Below are 20,519 nucleotides of genomic sequence, written 5' to 3'. Positions count from 1 at the left end.
CAAGCAGTTCAAGAGGAGAGCAGCCTCATTATCCACTTACCAATTTCCTGAGGAAATGCAGTCGTGTTAGGCAAGGTCCATGCCAAAAGTGGTCACACAGCTTCCGACACCTAAATGGGAGAAGATGAGATGACAAGGATCCCTCCTCACTCTATAGGCACTGAAATTATTTTCTGAGTCAAGAGTTATTGCAGATCTGGGAGGCCCACACATCTGATGAACAAAAACAGAGTTACTTCTGTTGGCCCAGTTACAGCTTACCCCATGATGCCAAATTGTTCAGTATCTCAAGACACTGGCATCCCTTGTGATATGTTCAGTGCTAATCGTTACTCACAGAGCTGTAAGAAAATTCCAGTTACTCATTGGCAAAGTGATTAAAATAAAAAATAGCCCCATGACAAATGAAAAAAATAGCCCCATGACAATCTCTAGCATTTTGCAGCAGAAGAAAAAAAATGCAGATAGTTCAAATTTTGCAAATAAAATATTTATTGCAGAGATGTCCGCAGGGTTTTTTGTTTGCTTGTTTGTTTGTTTTTGCAGTTTCTTGTCAAGCAGTCAAGCAGATGGTTTGGGACTAACAAGGACTAGGGACTAGATGGTCTCCTAAATATTTTGGGGCACAGGATGGGAAGAGAATAGCCTGCTCCAGGAAGAAAGCTGAAAATGACAGAATTGGTAGTTTTTGGAAGGCTACTCCCTGAAGTTCAATTATTCAACATGTATGAGGGTGATGCTAAAATATCATTATGGTCCTTGAGGCCACTGAGGATGAGGAGTGCTCCAGCAGGTGCTGCAGCTCACTGCCAACATATTCAGTTGACCATCAGAAGCAGATACACCACACACACGGTGATGTTAGAGAGTTGGGATTATCGTATGAAACAGCCACATGTTGCGTACAACGTTGTAAGGTAGATGAGAACCAAGGTTACATTGGATTAAATTCCAAGAATTCTTCCAAGTAATGAAACAAGATGTTAACAAACTTCTCAGCCTTTGATTTTTGAATTTCCATCCTGCTGTTTTTCACTGCTATTTTCCTGTGTCCATGTGCTTCTCTGTGCATACTCTTCCATGAATGGAATATTGGATGCATCTTCCTGATTTATTTATTTATTATTAGTTTGCATAATACACTGTATTTCACCTGACTATGTTTTTTACATTATTTGATATACCTTTTTAATTTTAGACTCATACAGATGTAGCAGACCTGTTGTCTGCAGGAATTTTGCTGGGATATACTTGTAATGCTCAGCCCTAGCAGTGTCGCAAAAACTAATAACACGTTAAGTGCAAAAAGCCACTTTCTGAGATTACTACTATGCAGATAGCAGTTAATCAAGAAGGAAAGCAATACAATAACTTGCCAGATGACAGAGAATTATGTTTATTATGTCACTATTACTAAGGTCTCCAGACTGAAATTTAGCCATAAAACACTCTATACAGTATTTAAAACAAAACAAAACAAAAAACTAACAAACAAAAAACATTTAATTCCATTTATCTATTATACTTTGTGTTATTGCTTGCAGCAACTTTTCTGTTTTTGAATGCCAAATAAAGAGGTATACTGACCTCCTCGATACCAGTGATAACACTGTTCCAAACACTTCTAGAGGTGAGTTCATTATGTGATTAAATTCAGAGGGCACACGATAAAAGGATTGCTCTTAATTTTGCCAACAAGCAGTTGACCCTGAACGACAATTTTTGCAGTGGCAGATGTTCTCTGAAGATCTAGCCAAAAAATATAGATGAAGCAAAAGGCTTTCATGGTGTACTTACGCAGTAAATGACATGTACGCTTGATTTAAACTCTGTCCCTATAATTAATATGTTCATGAAAAAATCTGCCCTGTTCCTTCATGCTGATGTTAGCAGAAATCACAGCACCTTGCCACCCCTTGCACCGGTGTTTACACTGTGAGGATGCTCTCTGTAACTATGAATGTCCTCGCTAGCTGGCTAAGACTGAGGAGAAGCTGTGAATGCTGGTTGGGTACCAACCTGCCCAGGTTTACCCCACCTTACCATGAACGATATCAGTGTGGCATGACTGACCCTCTTGGTTTGCAATTATATAGGACTATGCTGGCCTGGTGAAGAAATAGGATAGCAAGGAAAGAGGTGTGTGAGTGCTAGCTGTCTTGTAAGCATGGGGTATGTAGGTTTTATGCTTCTTGCAGCTACACACAGTGAACTTCTCAAACTGATTTTCTAAATGTATCGATGGCATTTGCTCCCCAGGTATTTCTGCATGTGCTCTCTGGCTTTGTGCTTGGCTGTTTATTCTGCAGTGTTTCCGGCACAGAATCAATTTTATGGCAGTGAGATACTCCAGGCCACTGTGTGGTTTACACAAATATTTAGGTTCGATTACATCTGTTTGTTCTCTCCTAATTTCAATGTAACTGTTTTGCATCTCCCTGTTGGCTTGTTAAGATGGATGAGAAAGTGCTTCTCTGAGTTAGCAATGAGCTACCTGGTTTCTCTACTAATTGGCTGAAATTTTCCGTTAGAGTCTTGGACTTCTCTCTTGTTTCATGATGCTTTGCTGGCTGACACCATCTATGACTGTTTTAGTGGGAGATGATAATAGACATTAATCAATGCCTACAACATAGAACATGCAAGTCACTGCCATTTTAGCTATTTATTAATTAAAAATGGGGAAAGAAAAAAAAAAAAAGAGTAAAAGTAACTCAATACCCAACTCCAACAGAGAGAGAAGAGTGGTTCAAGGGGTCTGAGTTTATTTAGGGTCCCAAGTCATAGCTAAAAGCAGAATCTCATAGTCAGTAGGGACAAGCATCACAAAAATCAACCTTTGTGAATTTGTCCAACTCTTTTGTGAATCACACTCATTTTGACCTTCACAACATCCCACAAGTTCCACGATGTGTTGTATAGAAAGGTTTTTTTGCCTATTATCCATAACTTGTTCGTTTCAGTGGTATTCCCCAGTTCTTACATTTGAGACAGAATAGATAGCATTTTTTTTTCATTCATTCTCATTTGCATTCTTAATTGCTTATACATGTCTTGTATCTCCTTTCTCTATATTTGTCAAGCTGAACTGATCTAATCAATTTAATCTCTTTTTCTGTGAAAAACTGTCTGTAACTCTGATGTACTAGGAGGCTCTTTTCTTTGTCTCCTGCAGTGGCTTACAGAAGACATGCTTTATTCAAGATAGGTGTGCACCATGGATTTATACAATGGCACAATTATATTTCGTGTGTTTTTGTTTGTTTGTTTGCTTTTCTTATTTTCCTAAGAAGGAGATGTAGTGCACTCACTGTAGATGGTTATTCTCCCAATGTCTCAAGGAAGTTTATGACAGATGCTGAAATGGCATTCAGGGGTCTCCAGTCACACCTACAGATCCAGCTCCCACGACCACCTTCTGTGTTGAAACATGATGGATGCATCCACTGACAGATATTTCAAACAATGAGAAACTGTTGTTTAATGGGCGAAAATGTAACATGCACACTAATTTAAAATATTGCAGATGGCATTTCAACCAAAAAAATAAATCCTTGATTTAAGTTTTGTGAGGCTTGAATAAAGCAGTGCCTCTCGTGGAGTAATTTCTAGCAACTGTAACTCCGAATTGTGTAATTATCACCAGGCTGATAATTTGTTATGGTATTCAACTTCAGCACTGTGCCAGCTTTTCCAGTGTTGGCTGTTATCATCACAGCTACCTATGTTGTACTTTGAAGGTCACTCAGAAGTTTCTACTGTGTGCATCTTTCTTTGACATTTAAACACCACATTAATATGTCGCCCAATTTTGTCACACATTTTATTGTAGTTCCCAAGCACTTGAATTGAAATCACACCTGGGAAGTCATCCTCCCGATGCAGTGTCTGATGACTAGTCTGACACTGGTGATGTGTAGTGTTATAGCAGATGTCATGTTGTCTCACAGTTCATTGTTTTATATTTTAGTTGTGGAGCTTTGGAGTTATTTGAACTTATTTTCTTCGCTTTGTCACAGCTGTCCTTGATTTATTTTGCTGTTCACATCCTTGATGTTTCAGCCCTGGAAAACATTATACAGTGCCAAGAACTTCAAAGGCAAGACTGTAAAAATCTTCAACAATCCATTTAATGTTTTGCTAACTTCAGTCAATGCTAGTCAACCAGATTCTGTTAACACTAATTTCCATTAACATTAGTCAATTGAAAAATTACTCCAAAGCTAATGTTGCTTGGTACTTGACTTACAGGCAGGACACATTCCTACCTCCCCTCCCCAGCCCAGCTGAGGATGCAGGCTGTTCAGCTTTTCAGTTCTACTTCTCTCTTACACTGAGACCTGTCACGAGAGGCGTATCTCTTGGCTGTAGACACACAGCAGTTACTCAAAGCCTCAGCTGTGCACTGTGGGGGACTGGTGTGAACTGGTGATCAGTAAAGTAAAGGTAGTGATGATAGGTGAATTAATAGCTTCTTCAACTCTTCCATTCTGCTATAGGTGAGTCTCACCTCTGCTTGTAATATCATAGAATCATAAAATCATTAAGGTTGGGAAAGACCTTCAAGATCATCTGGCCATATGTTCCATGCTCATATGTTCAAACTGAAAATAGCACTCATTTAAACTGCAGCAACTCCAGAGCAGGTAAATAATCCCACAGGACTGTTATAAAATAATTTCAGGATCCTACTGAACTCCCTTAGCATAACATGCATTTTCTTATAAATTGACAGCAACATTGACTTCAGTGACTCCTCATTCTCTCTGCAATCCACATTCATTAACTGATTCATCTTTGTTTCAAGAAATGAACTTCAGGAGTTCAAACATAAAAAAATAAAAATAAATAAAAATGTTTGTAATTTAAATATGCAAACTCCATACATTTGTATATTGGATTCAGTTCCTTGATTTCTCTTGAATCTTTTTTTGTTTTTATTATTATTATTATTTTATTCCAGAGAGTGAAAAGTAAAAAGAAGAAGAAATGGGCATGCAAGTTAATTGAAAAAATTACACAAATTTAGGTAAAAATTAAAACCAACTTAACTGAGCAGCTATTTAAGTAGTAACTGTGTGAGCATTTACTTCATAGAACAGTGATTTTCTGGTTTAGCTTAGAGGTGTGTAAGAACAGACTTATATTGAAGCAAGATATAATGGAGGAGATTTAGATTAGAGGTTTGGAGGACATTCTTCACTCTGAGGGTGGTGAGGCACCAGACCAGGCTGCCCAGAGAGGTTGTGGATGCCCCATTCCTGGAGGTGCTCAAGGCCAGGTTGGATGAGACCCTGAGCAACCTGACCTAGTGGGTGGCGTCCCTGCCCATGGCAGGGGGGTTGGAACTGGATAATCTTTGAGGTCCCTTCCAACCCAAGCCATGCTGTGATTCTGTGATTCTATGAAACTGAATTAAGACTGTACACATACCAGCTTGCACCTATCATCACTCAAGCACGGGACCTTCTGAAGGCAGACAGCGTCCAACTCTGTCATGTGTAACAGTCATCGCTACCTGCCAGCTGGGTTCCCAACCCATTGGCTCTGTCCCGTTGTCTGGGTCATTTGATTCAGGCTTATTCTGAGCACAGTGAGGCTCCACAGGCAGAAACATGCGATGTAGGAGTATAAAGGATTACAAAGGAGTACAATTTCCAGCTGGATACGAGGGGGACTTCTTCACTGGGAGGGTGACAAAGCACTGGAACAGGCTGCCCAGTGAGGCTGTGGGGTCTCCTTCTCTGGAGATATCCCAAACCCGCCTGGATGCCATCCTGCATAATGTGCTCCAGGTGACCCTGCTCAGCAGGGGGGTCAGACCAGATGATCTTCAGAGGTCCCTGCCAACCTCGGCCATTCTGTGATTCCATAAAGCAGTCAGTTAGCTAATGGACACAGTGACAGAGGGGGGAGGCACACTGCCAGGCCCAGCATTAACATGCCCTGCAGTAACACCTCACTCAGCACAGAAGGACCAGGTGGTCCTGGGTGAGGTGGAGATGTGTCAGCCTCTGCTGCTCCACAGCGAGTACTGGTTCCCAGTGTTGGCGAACAGCTGTCTCCTGACCTTTTTTTTTCTTACACTTTAGGGTTTTCCTTCGTGCCACAGCATGAAACCCAGCTGGAGCTCAAATCACAAGGGTTACACGAGCTGACCTTGGATTGCCATGGTCTTCCCTGAGGGACAACTTGGCCACGGGAGAACCGGGTGCTTGCCCTCAGCAAACTACCAGACCCCACCGCATGCGGGAAGGAGCACGAGTGGGTGACAGCGAGCCATGGGGCAGGATCGAGCCTTCCCTCTGACACTGTGCCAAAATAGGACATTTTATGCATTTTTATAGGCACAGAGAGAGAGATTTCATCTCAACCACTCAGTTATTGGGTGGGTTGAGTGACTTCCCTTCAGACCCGCCCGCCCCACCGATCGCTCCGGACGCGCTTTCAACGACAACCACAGCATCAACCACCCAGCGGGCTCAGGGCGCCGGCTGCTTCCCGCCTCCCGCCTCCCGCCACAGCGAGAGAACGAGTGCGGGCGGGCGCAGCCGGCGCCATGCGGAGCCGGGCGGAGGTGGACGCCACGCTGCGCAGCGCCAAGCTGAGCCCCGCAGAGCTGCTGCCGGCCGCGCAGTGCCTCAGCTTCGGGCCGGGGACAGCCGGCCCCGGGGAGTGCTGCCTGCTGCAGCTGGAGCCCGGCCTCTGCGCCCAGCTGGAGGCCGGAGCCAGGTACCGCATCCCCCTGAGGCGAGTGGGGTTGGGGGGGGTGGGAGGGAAGGGGGGGAGGTGAGCTGAGTTAGGCCCCCGGTGCGGTCAGGGTGGCTGAGTTAATGAAAAAAATCGGAAATGCTGCCTAAGTTTTCTGATTTTTTTGTTGGGGAGTGTTTGCTCCTTTTGTTTTCTTTCTTTCCGCGTGGAAAAAAGTAGGTTTTAGGGAAGAAACGCTGCTGAGATTTTATCTGGAGCAGTGAAGGGATTCCTGCCAGACGGCTAGAAATTTGGAAATCCTTAAAAGAGTCCTGCTGACTTCCCAGATCCTCCTGCTGGAGCTTGAGGTGGCAGAGCAGCTACCAGCCCCACAACCAGGCCAGCGAGGGAAGTTTTGGCACATGCTGGGGTGGTTTTGTGACAGCCTCAACCTCGGCACCAACACCAGAGAATCAAGTTTTTGAGCCGGTTTTAAAATTTCTTCATTTATCGACTGCAGTGCTACCCATATGATAAAAATGTTTTGGGTGATACAACGTTAGAGCTCCCCCTAAAGAAAAAGGTCCTCAGAGATGCCCATCAGTGAGGCTGTTGGTGCTGGGTGGAAGATGGCTGGGGTGTGCCTGTGGTTGGGGGACCACTCGGGGCATCGCTGGGCTCTGGTCACACACCCAAGCTTTGGGAATCAAAATTAGCAATTTAATTAACTTGAAAGTGAGCACTTAGCTCCCCCAGGCTGCACCGAATTGTGGTCCTGCTTCGGTATTACCATGCCCTCACTAAAAATCTCCATGTAGTCAAGTATGAGTTGAAGAAAGGGATTTGCTTTGATTCTTTATCTAGAAATTTTATAGAAGTCTATTTTTATTTTTTTATTTTTTGTGTGTGTTTCCTGCTTGGAATCAGTTGCAAGAAAAATGCAAGTTTGTCTGAGGGATATCTGAAGGATACAGACAATTTCTGATTGCTTCGTGTTTCACAATGGGCTAATTTCTGTCCTCAATAAGGAGCAGCTCAAGCTATAATCTGTTTTCCAAGGTTAGTGAGCTGGTTCAGGCATTAAGCATTGCTAACTCAATGATTTGGGGGGTTTGTGTGAATAGGCAGGTGAGGAGGTTAGGCTGTGATCTGCATAAAAGCCTTGAGTCTTTCAGAGTAGGAAAACTCAAAAAAGCAGAGGTAAAGACATAGTGTTAAGATATTTTAGATAAATTGACAATTGCAACTTTACGTTTTGGCATACTGTGACTGCTGCTACCAAATAGAACCGCAGTTTATAATGTCTTTACCAATGTTTAAATATAAAGAAAAAAAAATTGCATGTGTTTAATAGGTGTTCATCCAGAAATAGAGGTAAAAATGCATCTTTATTTTTGTGCTTTTTTTTTCAGCCTGGTAATCCGTGGTGAAAAAGATGAACAAGCAGTGTTGTGCAGCAAAGATAAAACTTATGACATGAAAATAGCAGATACCTCAAATATGCTGCTGTTTATTCCTGGTTGTAAAATTCCAGAAGAGCTGAATGCAGATGAAGCATCTGGCAGTGTTATTCATTCACAGGTATGGCGTTCTGGGTTTTTGTTTGTTTGCTTTAATTCTCTAAACCCGTATTCTCCATATTTCTTTTTGTATTTTATACAGGAGGCTTATGTGAAACCCTGGGTGGGATTCAGTTGCCTAAATAATAGACTTCCAGTGCCACTTTAGATGCTTTGTGGTCTCGGTCTAGCTACGAGCTGCCATTCCAGAAGGACATGGGTCTCCTGTAGGTTCTTTGTATATCCATCAGTCTCAGGAGAGTGTCTCCATAAACACACTTTATACACAGGGGGCATGCTGTACCTTAGGGTGTCCAAATTGGCTCTAGGGCCCTTGTTTAGGCAACCACATTTTATCTATAATGTGTGATAATTATTGTTTCTAAGAAGGTCAGACTTCAGTTTATTTTGAGTGTATAGTAATTACTTGTGGTAGGTATTAAAAGTTTTCAAAGAATATGTGATTTCTTAGTGTTAGCAGCCCTTCTGAAAATAAGCTGTTTGTGAATTGATTTGTATGAATACTTTCCCAAAAAGGCATATTATACCGTGTCATGCTTGAATATTATTTTTTAAGTACAGAAATATATTCAAAGGTTACTCTTTTTCAACTAGCATCTAGAAAGATTTTTTGGAGTGGATGATTCTAGAGTTCTGAGTTTAGAGAATTCATTGTTCTCTGCTCCTCTGAAGTGTAGTTAATAAAATTCTACCAAAAAATAGTTAGGAAAACATTGTTACTAGTTCATTATTTGCTGTAATGGACATAATGACATCATTGAAGAGTAATCCTGCTTGTCCTTGGATGAATGTAATAATCAAAACATCACCATTTCTTCTGTGAAGTCAGTGTTATTTCAAAGTTCAGGGGTCTTTTTGCTGTTGTATTTCTAACAGTGAGCTCTTTACCAAATAAATAATCTGATAAAGCATTCAGATTACTCTGAAGGTAAAGATTTATTAGATAGTGTTGTTGAATCAATTACACCTGAGCTTGTTGTTGGAGACTTTACATCTGGGTGTTGAATCAGAGTAAGAAATTGAGGTGTTCTGGTAGTTGTATGAAAGTGCAGCCTCCTGTCTCATTAATGTCTGTTTTACTTGAGCTTAATGATAGGATGAGTCATTATGATAATAATTAAAAAAAAAAAAAAAAGGAAGTAGATCCCAAAATGGGAAGAATAAGGGACGATGGAAACAGGAGAGGTTTTATGGCTGTAATATAACTTAGCATTAAGGGGAAATATTGACAAGGATTGTGCAGGAATATATCCCATTATGACAGCCTATCATTTACATGTAGAGATGAGCTGGTCCATTTGTCATATGCACTACAAATATTTTTATCATACAACTGTGGACTTCTATTCTTTGCTTCTGGTGGTAATTTTCTAAAGGAAAATATTATGGTGATGTTTCATTCACTTGTTAATAGATTCTTTTTCTCAGCAACTAGATTAAAACATTTTGCTGATAATGTTTTGGTAAGCTCCTCTGAATCCAAGTGGTACTTTAAAATGTCCCTGTATTTTCCTGTAGATTGCTGGCTTCTCCAATAACTACTGGGAGTTGCGGAGATGTCGGCCTAAACTGAAGAAGCTGAGGAAGCTTCTGATGGAAGATCCGTATGAAGGACCAGATAGTGGGAAAGATCAGACTTCAGCAGTGTCACATGTAAGTCACTTTCTTGAAGTCAGTCATGGGCAAATAAAAGTAAAGAAACATTGTTAACTAGAAAAACAGCTTTGATGTTTCACAGCACTGCTTTGAATTAAGTTTTTAAGCCTACAAGTTGGTAATTATTAGCACTTCCACTGACTCGCAGGTAAGCTATCAGCTTTTCAGTAAGAAGAGGAAAAGGAAGGACACTGGAAGAGTCTGGCAATTTCCCTTGTTATGTGGAGAGTTTCTTGAATACATTCTTCTGAACCTTCTCAAAATTCAGAGAGACTTATAGGGCTGCTGAGGTGTAATATATAGCTTTTCCTTCTCTGGGGCTTCATGTGTGACATACCTTGTCTGACCTAAGTATGAGGTCCAGGATGTCACATACAAGTCATTGGCCAGTCAGTAGTTTATGATGACAAGAAGCAACAGGGAGTAGCAGAAAATAACAAAGATTATAAAAGGCAGAGAATGAGACTGATGCTAAAAAAAAAAAAAAAGGAAAACAACTAAATTTTTTTCTTGCTCTTTTATGTTTCCAGGAAATCCAATTTAAGATCGAACTAATGGAGATACCCACACCACTGTGTGCATGCACACAAACAGATGGTAGCTTCAATGCATTTTACGCTGAGGGTTGGCTGAAGCTGATGTTAATAAACCATCTGTTTGTGCTTGAATGTACAAACATAAGTGTTACTTTTCTCCCTTAGAAATGGTGCTTCTCTTGATTTGTGGACTAATTCCTGAGCAGTTACAGAATTGCTCCTCCAGCATTGCTTTCTTGACCTTTAATTTCCCCACCAACTCTGTTCTAGGAAGGGATGTCAGAAGGGAAAAGGATTAAATTATCAATACTTGTAATTTCTAGACAAAGGCTAGCAACACAAAAAGACGTTATATGCAACAATGTGTATTGATAATATTAAATGAATACCATAAAAACACATCACTGTCTTTCTGAACACTAGTGCTCAGTTTGAAAACTGATCTGCATTTGTTCTGAAGGAGAATCTTTCGTATATCAGCTTATTGGAGAGTAACTGGATGTATCAGATAAATGTAGAAAAATTTCATCTATGCCGTTGATGGAACTGTAAATGAGTCAAAGTTCTGTATGGGACTGCTTCTGACTGGAATCCCAAAGAACAATCTAGTAAAGATTTCCACTCTGGTGTTTGCTTACACTTAGTGTTTTCCATCTGTTGGCAACCAATAAGCCACCTTTAATTTGTCTGAAAACAAATTGTTCAGTTTTAGTGGTTTAATGTGAACTTCTTATGGCTTTCAGTTGTTTGTACTGTGTCATACATGGAGAACTGTGGAGCCACTGGTTGTGGAGCCAAGGAACTGGTAGCATTGTAAGGAGGTACTGTAAGGAAGCAGTGCTGTCAGTATTTATTTAAGTACTGCTTACCAGGGTAAATCCTTTGCTGCAGTACTGATGTAAGTTCAGTGCTGCCTGGCTTAATGATGCTTCATCGTGCTGTCTGATGGGAATGGGAAGATGGGCAGGAAGAGGAGGCCCTTCTGTATTAAATTCTTTCCTAATGTATAGGGTATGTGCCAAACTTAGTGTTGGTTTGTTTTATTTGTGTTCCGGTAGCAAGTACAAATTCCAAATTTTGTTTTTCAGATAGGAAATGTTCTTAGGCTATAATTACTAAAATCCTAATATTAATAAAAATAAAAAATAAAAAAAGACTGTCAGGTGAATAAAGGAAATAATTAAGCCCTGTTTCCTATGGGCTTATGCCTGGTGTTCTTTCCCTTTACTTTACTCCTCATGATACCTTCTGTTCCTCCCACATCTCGTAAATCTTTACCAGTATCCAGAGTGCTCTCCCATTTCACCAAGTAACTGGTTTCCAAGAAGCTGTGTGTGCTGTGGCTGCTTCTGTGCTACATCTGCTAATTGGCTGGCAGACATCAAAACACAACACACAACTCCTGAGGTCACGCTGGGGACTTCTCCTCAGTGGAGGTACTGCGTTCTGACCTCCAGAGGTGATAAGAGATTTTGAGTCTTTGTAAACTTGTTTGAATATCACAGATTAAAATGATTTAATGAAGACAGAACACATTCCATTTCCATTCTTGCTGTGTTGCTTTAGTTCTGATGCCTACTTAAGCTAGTTTGACATCCTGGGAATACTTACGCATGGCACAAAGACTTCCCTGTAGTTAGGCTGGTTTTTATATTGAATAACTCATTGAGAAACTGTTGGAAGTGACAGGAAAAGTGTCAGAGAGTGGTAAGCCTTAGAAAATGCAGTTTTGGAAAATTGATTTATTTTTTTTTACCCAGTCTTTTATTATTTTGTATAATGCATTTATCCAAAGATGGAGTAAGGATAACCTGTTCTATCCTTTTTTTCCTTGTTGCAGTATACAACAGAAGATTTGTTAAGCGTGGTTCAAGCAAGTGAAGAAGAAATAATGCACCAGTTGGAGGTTTTAGATGCCTGTAAAATTGAAGGTATTTGTCTCTAAACAATATTCTTTACTTATGAGGAAATAACCCTGCTTTTTCCCCCAAAATATCTTCTTTCTCTAATAAGATAGATCTTTTCATTCCATATCCTTGTTTTTCTGCAAGTTAGTTCAAGGTCCTAAAATCTGCTTCCGTATTTTCTATACCCTCTGCTGCTGTGAAAGTGATTAAAAAGGTAAAAGTGGGCAGGCATCAACCAGTCTGGCTCTTCCTCAGTGTTTAATCCAGTAGGCAACCAACCACCACACAGCTGTTTGATAACTCGGCCCAGCAGTGGAGTAGGGGAAATAAGTGGGGGGAATGGAGAAGTGAAACTCATGGCTTGAGATAAGGACTGCTGAACAGAAACAAAAGGGCTGCAGAGTACACAAAGCAAGTTGCACAGTGCAGCTGCTCACCACCCACTGACCAATGCCCAGCCAGTCTGAAAGCATTGGCAGCCCCCAGACCCACTGCTCCCAGCTTTACTGCTGAGTGTGACATCAGGTGGTGTGGGATGTCCCTTTGGGCATTTGGGGCCAGTTGTCCTGGTTGTGTCCCCTCCAGCTCCTGGGGCACCCCCAGCCCCTTGCTGGCAGGGCGGCATGAGGATATGGGGAGTCCTTGGCTCTGAGTGAGTGCTGCTCTGCAAAAACTAAAACATTGGTGTGTTATCAGCATTGTTCTCATCCTATAGCCAAAACACAGCTCTGTACCAGCAATAAAAGAAACTATGTCCCAACTGAAACCAGGATACGAGTGTAGTTGCTTCTTTGATTCTACAGGCACTGTCATCAGAGTTTCCCACCACTAGCATGAATATCTTTTGGGTGGTTGCCCCCTTCATGGATGAATGTGTACAGCTTTCTGTACATCTAGAGGTAAAAATAGTTGTTCCCTAGGGATACCCAGCCCTTTGACAGTCCTTTCTTCCTCCCAAACACGGCTTATTTCAGAAGTCTCCCTGCTGTGTAAGGCAAGGGTGGAGGAGCAAGTGATTTAGTTTGGGACAGCTCTTACTCATCCTGTACTTGGCCGAGTCCAAACCTTCACCTCTATGCCAGGTGACAGCAGTCCGAGAGTTGCTGGGTCATGGTATGGGATGGAACTGAGCTTTGGAGTTTTAAGGTCTAAACCCCCAGTTTGGAACACGGACAGCTTGCAGCAGGTTGCTCAGGAACTCACCTGTTTGAGTTTTGAGCACTTCCAAGGACAGATATGACACAGTCTCTCACTCCAAGCTGTTCTGGGCTTTGACTTTCTGCAAGGTGAAATTTTTTTTCCTAGTATCCAGCTAGGATTTCTGTTATCAAAACTCGTGCGTGTTGCATTCAGTCCCACCCCTTAGCACTGCTTGGAAGCCTTCTGCTCTGTCTTCTCTATAGCGTCCCATTAGGAAGTTGAGGACAATCTCATGGATAACTTTGTCATTTCATTACCGCACAGCACTGTTGTACCAGGTCTGTGCTTTGTCTCCTCTGGTTTTCTGTGCTCTTGGTTGGACCCGAGCTGACACTTCAAAGAACCTGCGCAGTCAGTTCTGTTCTTACAATTTTGAGCCTGAATAATTAGTTTTTCCAGCTCTGATCCATCTCAGGATGGGATTGGTGTTGTATCTGTGGCAGTTAATCTACATAAACAGCTACAAAAAATGAATTCTTTTTACTGCTCCTTTACATTTAATCTTACTTTCCTGTTCTTCCTCTTACGCTGATCCTGAAAAGGTTGGAATGCTCTGTAGTTTGTAAAGGTGTGACCTAAACATCCTGACTCCTGTAAAGTATCATCAGGGAAATAGAGCTAAGGTGTTAATGTTTCCTTCTCTTTCTCTCTTTTTTTTTTTTTTTTTTTTCTATTTGGCAGGCTTTTGGAGAGTTTTAGAATTTGACTATGAGATGAAACTCTTGAATCATGTGACTCAGCTGATAGACTCCGAATCCTGGCCTTTAAGTAAGGTTCCTTTACGTACATGTCTTGAGGAGCTTGGACCTCTAGAGCCCACGTAAGCAATTGCTTTTAGTCCTTAAAATTGTCTATAATCATTATTAATTATTTATTAGAATTACATGTTTATAACTCTGGTTTCCAGTTACCAGGGTGTTAATGATAAACTTTATTTGGCTCTAAAATACATAAGGGCATTCATAGTTCTCTGCTGTATCTACCCAGGAAAATGTTACTGTTAGCATTTTTGGAGGCATAGATTAGTTCCAAACCCAGTGTCTAGTTAGTTTGCTGATTGAAGTAAGCCGCAATCATGATCTGTCTCCTTATTTCTTTTAAATATGTTTTTGTTATGTTGTATTTCTAGTGTAATACTGAATTCAGTTCTTAAGAGCTGACTTTTAGGCTGACATCAAAAGTCATGAAATAATTTAGGGTTACCATTTAAACCAAATCTCAGGTTTACAGTAGGGAGTGTTCTTATGTTTATTTGGCTTGCAAAAAAAAAAAAAAGCTTTTGGTGTTACATCTGCAGTTAGGTTATAATGTCCCATCCTCCGTTCTCCTTGTTTTTTACTGTAATAGTTTACAACTTCTTGGTAACTGTTCTTACTATGTCCTAATGAAACTGGTTAGGCAAACTCAGAAGAACAGTTCCAAGTGTGTTCACAGATATTTTTGAAACTGTATTGGTTTTGATATGAATAGGAAATGGTAACATACAAAGGCAAATGCAAGTTTTAAAGCTTTTTTTTTTTTTTTTTTTTTCCCATGCAGAGAGATGATAGAACATATCCTTTTAAGTTATGGAAGGAAATACACTGATGATGGTAAGGTTGGGAAATCGTGTATGTTTTAATTTTAAAAATAAAATAGTTACTCTTTAGTAACTGAAGATTTTGCGAGGATGGCCCAAATATTAATTTGCTACAGTGCCAGTAAAAGGAGCAGGTAAACAGTGAACCAGTGAACCAAAAAAAAATAATAAATAAAAGCAGTAAAATTGTTAAGAGAAATATCATAGGAAAATGGACTGTTGAACTGTATGAGACACTAGAGAAAACTTAGGAACTAACAGAGGTACCTAAAGAGATATATTAGGTGTCTACAAGCAATACTTTCGTGACTGAAAACAGATTGCTTGCAAAATTTAGGTGGAATTTCTCTTATATTCTGTCTAAAGATTCCATTGAGAATTTATATTCCATTTTATATTTATAAACCAATTTATATTCCACTAGGAGGTCTTGGATGTCCTGTGTTTTAAGCAATTGGTTGTGCTGTTATGAACAGTCCATGGAACGTGAATTTGGCTTGCCTGAAGCAGACACTTAGACTTAGTCCCCTGAACTGCACAGCAAGATCCATTGATTGTACTGCCTACATCTCCACTGCTTGTCTCACATACATACATAACAGTTCAGTGCCTTCACCTAAATTCTTCCCTGTAGCTGTTTTCATCTCACCTTTGACTGAAGTACACAGGGGAGCAGTTGTAGCGATACAGATTCTTTTTTTTTAGTATATTAAGGCACGTTGCACAAAGAGTAGTTTTGAATTACAGGTAGTGCAGATGACTGAAAAGGTGGAACGTAGTGTTCATGCCTGATGTTCAGAGAATTTTAGCCAATAACATGAAAATAGATTCTCTTCATTCCCTTTGTCATACCATAATATAAAGATGATTAAGGAAATAAGTTTTGTTTAATTGTTCAAGTACTGGCAGCAAACACTAATACAAGCCAGTAGGAATGAAAACTGTAGGAGAAAGTGTCCCTGTGTAGAAGGGAAAAGATGATGATGGTGGAGGGAGGTCGTAAATACAGCGAGTGATATGAATGAATGCAGCAGCCAGACAGTGCTGCACACGCACACAGTGATCTGCATAATTTGTTCTCCAGAATAGGAAGACAACAATCATTTTTCTGAATACAGAGTCAGAAAAATAAAAGCAGAATATCTGGTTTGTAGAAGACTGTAGAACAGAATGGATATTTGAGGCTGTTCTCTCTTCTGTTATCAAAAAGCAAGAACCCACCGTACTGTGTCTTTTGTTTCTCAGCAGGGGAGGTTTATTTTGAAATGCGTGAAGATAAAATATGCCGAGCCATAGCACAAATGCTTTTGCAAAATGCAGTTAAATTCAATCTGGCCGAGTTTCAAGAAGTCTGGCAACAAAGTGTCCCTGAGGGGATGACAACAAGGCTTGATCAGCTTAAGGTAAAAACATAAAGAAGGGTGGAGCCTTCCATGAGTAGGCACAGCCGAGTGTCACGTCTAGATTTTATCAATTGATGGGGACTGGTTGTGTTATTTCTGCCAGCTTGTCAATATTACTTCTGACATCCTCTATGAGTGTCAGTAGTGTGGAATCACGATGATTCAGGCTTCTGTAAGTCTAACATGTTTCACTATTTAAAGAGAAGTTGCAGCTGTGCAGTTACTACTGGTAAATGTAACTAAAGCAGAACCTATTGTAGACTAGACTCTAGTGACGGCCTCTACAATGGCAAGCACTAGGAAAATCCTTTTGCTGAAAGGAGATGGGGAGGTGTCAGAATTAGATGGATTTCCTTTCCCTTCTTGTCATAAGGGAAATGAGAAATATTGCCAATAAAACAGCACCATTATGGTCTTTTTTCACTTTGCTGCTATCAGTGCAGTTCTAGAAGACTTTGGAGATGTGGAGGGCAACTTCTTATGGATTGCTGCTAAAACAAAGTAAATTAAATTGTTTTGATTTAATTAACGCTTTCTCTCTGATGCTGATCTACAGGGCTTGGCTCTTGTGGATAAAAACTCAAGACCAGAGACCATCTTCTTGCTAAAAGTAGAAGACTTACCTGAAGATAATCAGGAAAGATTCAACAGCTTATTCAGCGTACGGGAAAAGTGGACAGAAGAGGATATAACCCCTTATATACAGTAAGGATTCGTTAAAATCCGATTGCACTGAAAAAAAAAAGTGAAGCAGAATTATTGCGATATAAATAGTGTTAATATTCTTCCCTTTTTGCATGGCTGATTTCTTATCAACTATGACTACCTTAAGTACTTTGTTTTGTTTTAAATTACTACACGTTTTGTATGAATAAAATTCCCTCTCCTGGGAACTGGTAGCTATATTTGTTGGATTTTAACTTTTTAATCTTACCAAATTTAAACAGGAGATAATTCTGACTGACTTGATTGAGGCAGACTTAACTTAAAGGATAAATATCCTGAAATTTATAGTTAGTCTCCATATTTATAACCGGAGATCTACAGAGCAGGAGAGCTTTGTATACTGCATCCTTTGCTCTTTTGTCATCAACTACAATACTATCTGGAAGGCCCAGTCAGGATACACATGAGCAGACGTAGATGATAAACCAGATTTAACTGCATTAATTCTTTAGGAGGATCTCTAAATTTAGTCTGGCTTTAATAACTAGTTCAAAAACTGTTTTGCTAGATTGCAAGCCTTCTAGAGAACAGCAGTAATAAACAAAAAAAAGAACTACCAAATCCAATTCCTTGTTTCTCAAATAAATCGTCTTTCTTCCTGCTGATTAAATTTCACAGTTGTAAACTTTAGGTAAGCATTGTGACAGTTACTCCTATGCTTTTTTTTTTTTTCTTCAATACCCTAGTCCAGCTTGTTCCTATATTTACGAGCATTTCACTGAATCATTGTGTGTGAGAACACCTCTAATATCAATACCATCTGCTTTATTTCCTTTGTAGAGACTTATGTTCAGAGAAGCAGACAGTTGGCGCGCTTCTGACAAAATACGCTCGCTCCTCAATGCAGAATGGTGTTAAAGTTTATAATTCCAGAAGACCCATCTCATAATAAACACTGTTTTAAAAAATGAGACTTCTGAGTGGAGTAACAAGGCTGTTTCATCCTGCCTTCTGGGGGAAGGAGTTGTCAGCAAATGTTATGTGGCATTCTTGAGTTGAAGCAACTGAGTTTCTGTAAAAAGTTCTGTTTTCTGCACAGCTATGTGGAATGTGAAGGAACTTGCCTCTCCTAAAGCATAGTGTCTGCAGCCCATTCCTACTTTACTTCTCCCACCTTCTTTTTCCTTTGCGTTATAGTTATGGCAGGAGCTACTTTTTGAGTGTACTTCATCTGTCTTTCGATAAACCAAAGACTATCATTAAAAATTAAAACCTTATTAATAATAATTGAATTAATTGAATTGTATCACATAGATTTCAACAGCAAAACAGAATGCTTAATCTTTTGTCCATTACTGAGCATTCTTAAACATGCAGATTTTGTTGCTGTGTTGACATTTTGTGTACTACGTGCCTTGACAAGCTCAGGAATGAATTATTCCTGACTGAGGCTACGCTGGTCATTCTTTTGGAAACTGGTTCTTTTGTAGTCATACCTTTGTGAATAAGATTGGCACAAACCCTTGACATTTTAACACTTGGCAAAATTGCCTTTTAAATATTACAAAGAAAATACCGCGTAACAATCAGGTTTGTAAAATCAAGTTTGAAGATGTAAGAGAATTGTTTTGTGAAGTTCCTATAAACTGCTGTTAGAATGTAGCTGATCTAAAATTAATTTTTTACAGAATACTACCTTTGCTTTAAAAAGAACTTGGAAAACTTTGTAATAGAACTTTTTAAAATTTTGTTAGGGAAAGTAACTGCACATAACAATTGTGCCTTGAAAACATTATATTATGTTTTGAATATTCCTTTGTTTGGAACAATGAAACAGAAATCTGCTATGATATTTGCCATAAAATAGAGTGCCTGAAATTGAAGTTTCTTGATTATTTAAAAAAAAAAAGTTTGCATTAGTCAGTGAACCAGTTTAGTATTAAATATTTTTCAAATATTTTTAACTAAACTATTTTCACACAAAAATTTTTCTGCATCAAAATCAGATGTAAGGTATAAAAAAATTCTTGGAATATATAGCTTACTAAATGTATGGTGAGCAGTGGAGGGAGAAAGAAGCTAAAAAGTATAAATGCTAACATGGATTTTGCATCCTTGGGATTTTGTTACAGATAGGAAAAAAAAAAAAGCTGAATAAAAAAACTGCTTGATTGATTCCCTGTGTTTCGCATTTCTGTAGTGTACGTGTGTGCTGTTGGCCCAGCTGCACAGAGACTCAGCTGGGCTTGCTTCCTGGAAGAATTGCCTTGTTCACTATTTGGTTTCAATGATGTGGTACTTTCTGTTAACAGCACCAGAAGGTTCCTTCTCAGAGTTGAACAGCAATATGAACTTGAAAGCTTTTGAAATAACTTCAGTTGCATCATTTAAGTTGTTTAGTTGAAACACACAAGGCAATTAGTAGGTTCATAATCTGTGATACAACAGTATATATTTACAATTGATCTTATCTGTGAAATGTATAAGATTATAGGTATTACATGAGTAGTGCTGTATCATAATACTTAGGGTAATGATTCAGTTTTATATAAATTGGTTTTCCATGTGAGATTCACAATGAGTTGATGCTTTCTGAATTTCAAGAACTGCTACTAAAGAAAGATGAAAAGAATAACCTAAATAAAATAGCTTCTTTGATATAAGAGCTTACTTCAATATAAAATAGATTATGCAAAGCTTGCTTGTAATAGAACAAATGTAGGTTATGGAGAAGTTTCATGGTGTGTCCAAATAGTTCTAACTAAAAGCCCTCCACAGTACCAACTGGAGCATGAAGGAAGACAGTGCCAGGAAATCTTTTTTTTTTTTTTTTTTTTTTTGCTCTGTAGCAAGTCTGCAAGTTTTCAGCAGCATTGTTATTGTCTTAAACTGTTTTTGTTTGTTGTTTTTTTTTTTTTTTTTTGATTCAAAAGCAAGGACTGCAGTGCTTTATTATCTTCCTGTTAGTATTTGTTGGGTATACCGTTGAGTCTGGTTTAAGTTTACCTTAAATAAATCAAGTGCAGCTATACTTTGTGCATTTCAAGTAGATTTAAATTTCTGTCAAGCGTTGGAGTTTCCCTAGTGAAAGCACAGATAGGGAGAGGTTTTAGCAAGCAGCCAGTGCATTTTGTGGGTGATGCTGCTGTTTTTGTGCTGCTGGAGCTGTGACCCCGGGAAGGTTTGGCGGTGGCAGCTGGCACCTTACTGCCCCACAACGCTGCCTCACAAAGCTCCCAGCCAGCATCACCTGGCTGTGGGTTTACAAGAGAGGAGCCAGACAACAGCTAAAGGCTCTATTT

General features: G+C 39.7%; 1 protein-coding gene across 3 annotated transcripts; it reads left to right on the top strand.

The window, feature by feature from the left end:
* The first annotated feature begins 6,449 nt into the window (after window positions 1–6,449).
* Window positions 6,450–19,392, top strand: DSCC1 (DNA replication and sister chromatid cohesion 1). 3 transcript variants are annotated; one of them, XM_068672566.1, is made up of 10 exons: window positions 6,593–6,732; window positions 7,618–7,749; window positions 8,103–8,271; window positions 9,789–9,923; window positions 12,303–12,393; window positions 14,251–14,389; window positions 15,109–15,161; window positions 16,394–16,551; window positions 17,108–17,256; window positions 18,058–19,392. In XM_068672566.1, the coding sequence occupies exons 3-10, from the start codon at window positions 8,167–8,169 to the stop codon at window positions 18,164–18,166; spliced, it is 939 nt and encodes a 312-aa protein (XP_068528667.1). In that variant the 5' UTR covers window positions 6,593–6,732; window positions 7,618–7,749; window positions 8,103–8,166; the 3' UTR covers window positions 18,167–19,392. The 3 variants fall into 3 exon arrangements, with proteins under 3 accessions (XP_068528666.1, XP_068528669.1, XP_068528667.1); XM_068672565.1 differs by lacking the exon at window positions 7,618–7,749 and having other exon boundaries at window positions 6,450–6,732; window positions 16,397–16,551; XM_068672568.1 differs by lacking the exon at window positions 7,618–7,749 and having other exon boundaries at window positions 6,454–6,732.
* The last annotated feature ends 1,127 nt before the right edge of the window (window positions 19,393–20,519 follow it).

This window comes from Anas acuta, chromosome 2 (genome assembly GCF_963932015.1).
Source record: "Anas acuta chromosome 2, bAnaAcu1.1, whole genome shotgun sequence".
Lineage (NCBI taxonomy): Eukaryota > Metazoa > Chordata > Aves > Anseriformes > Anatidae > Anas > Anas acuta.
Note: the sequence above shows the minus strand (reverse complement) of the source record. Positions and strands in the feature narration are given on the sequence as shown.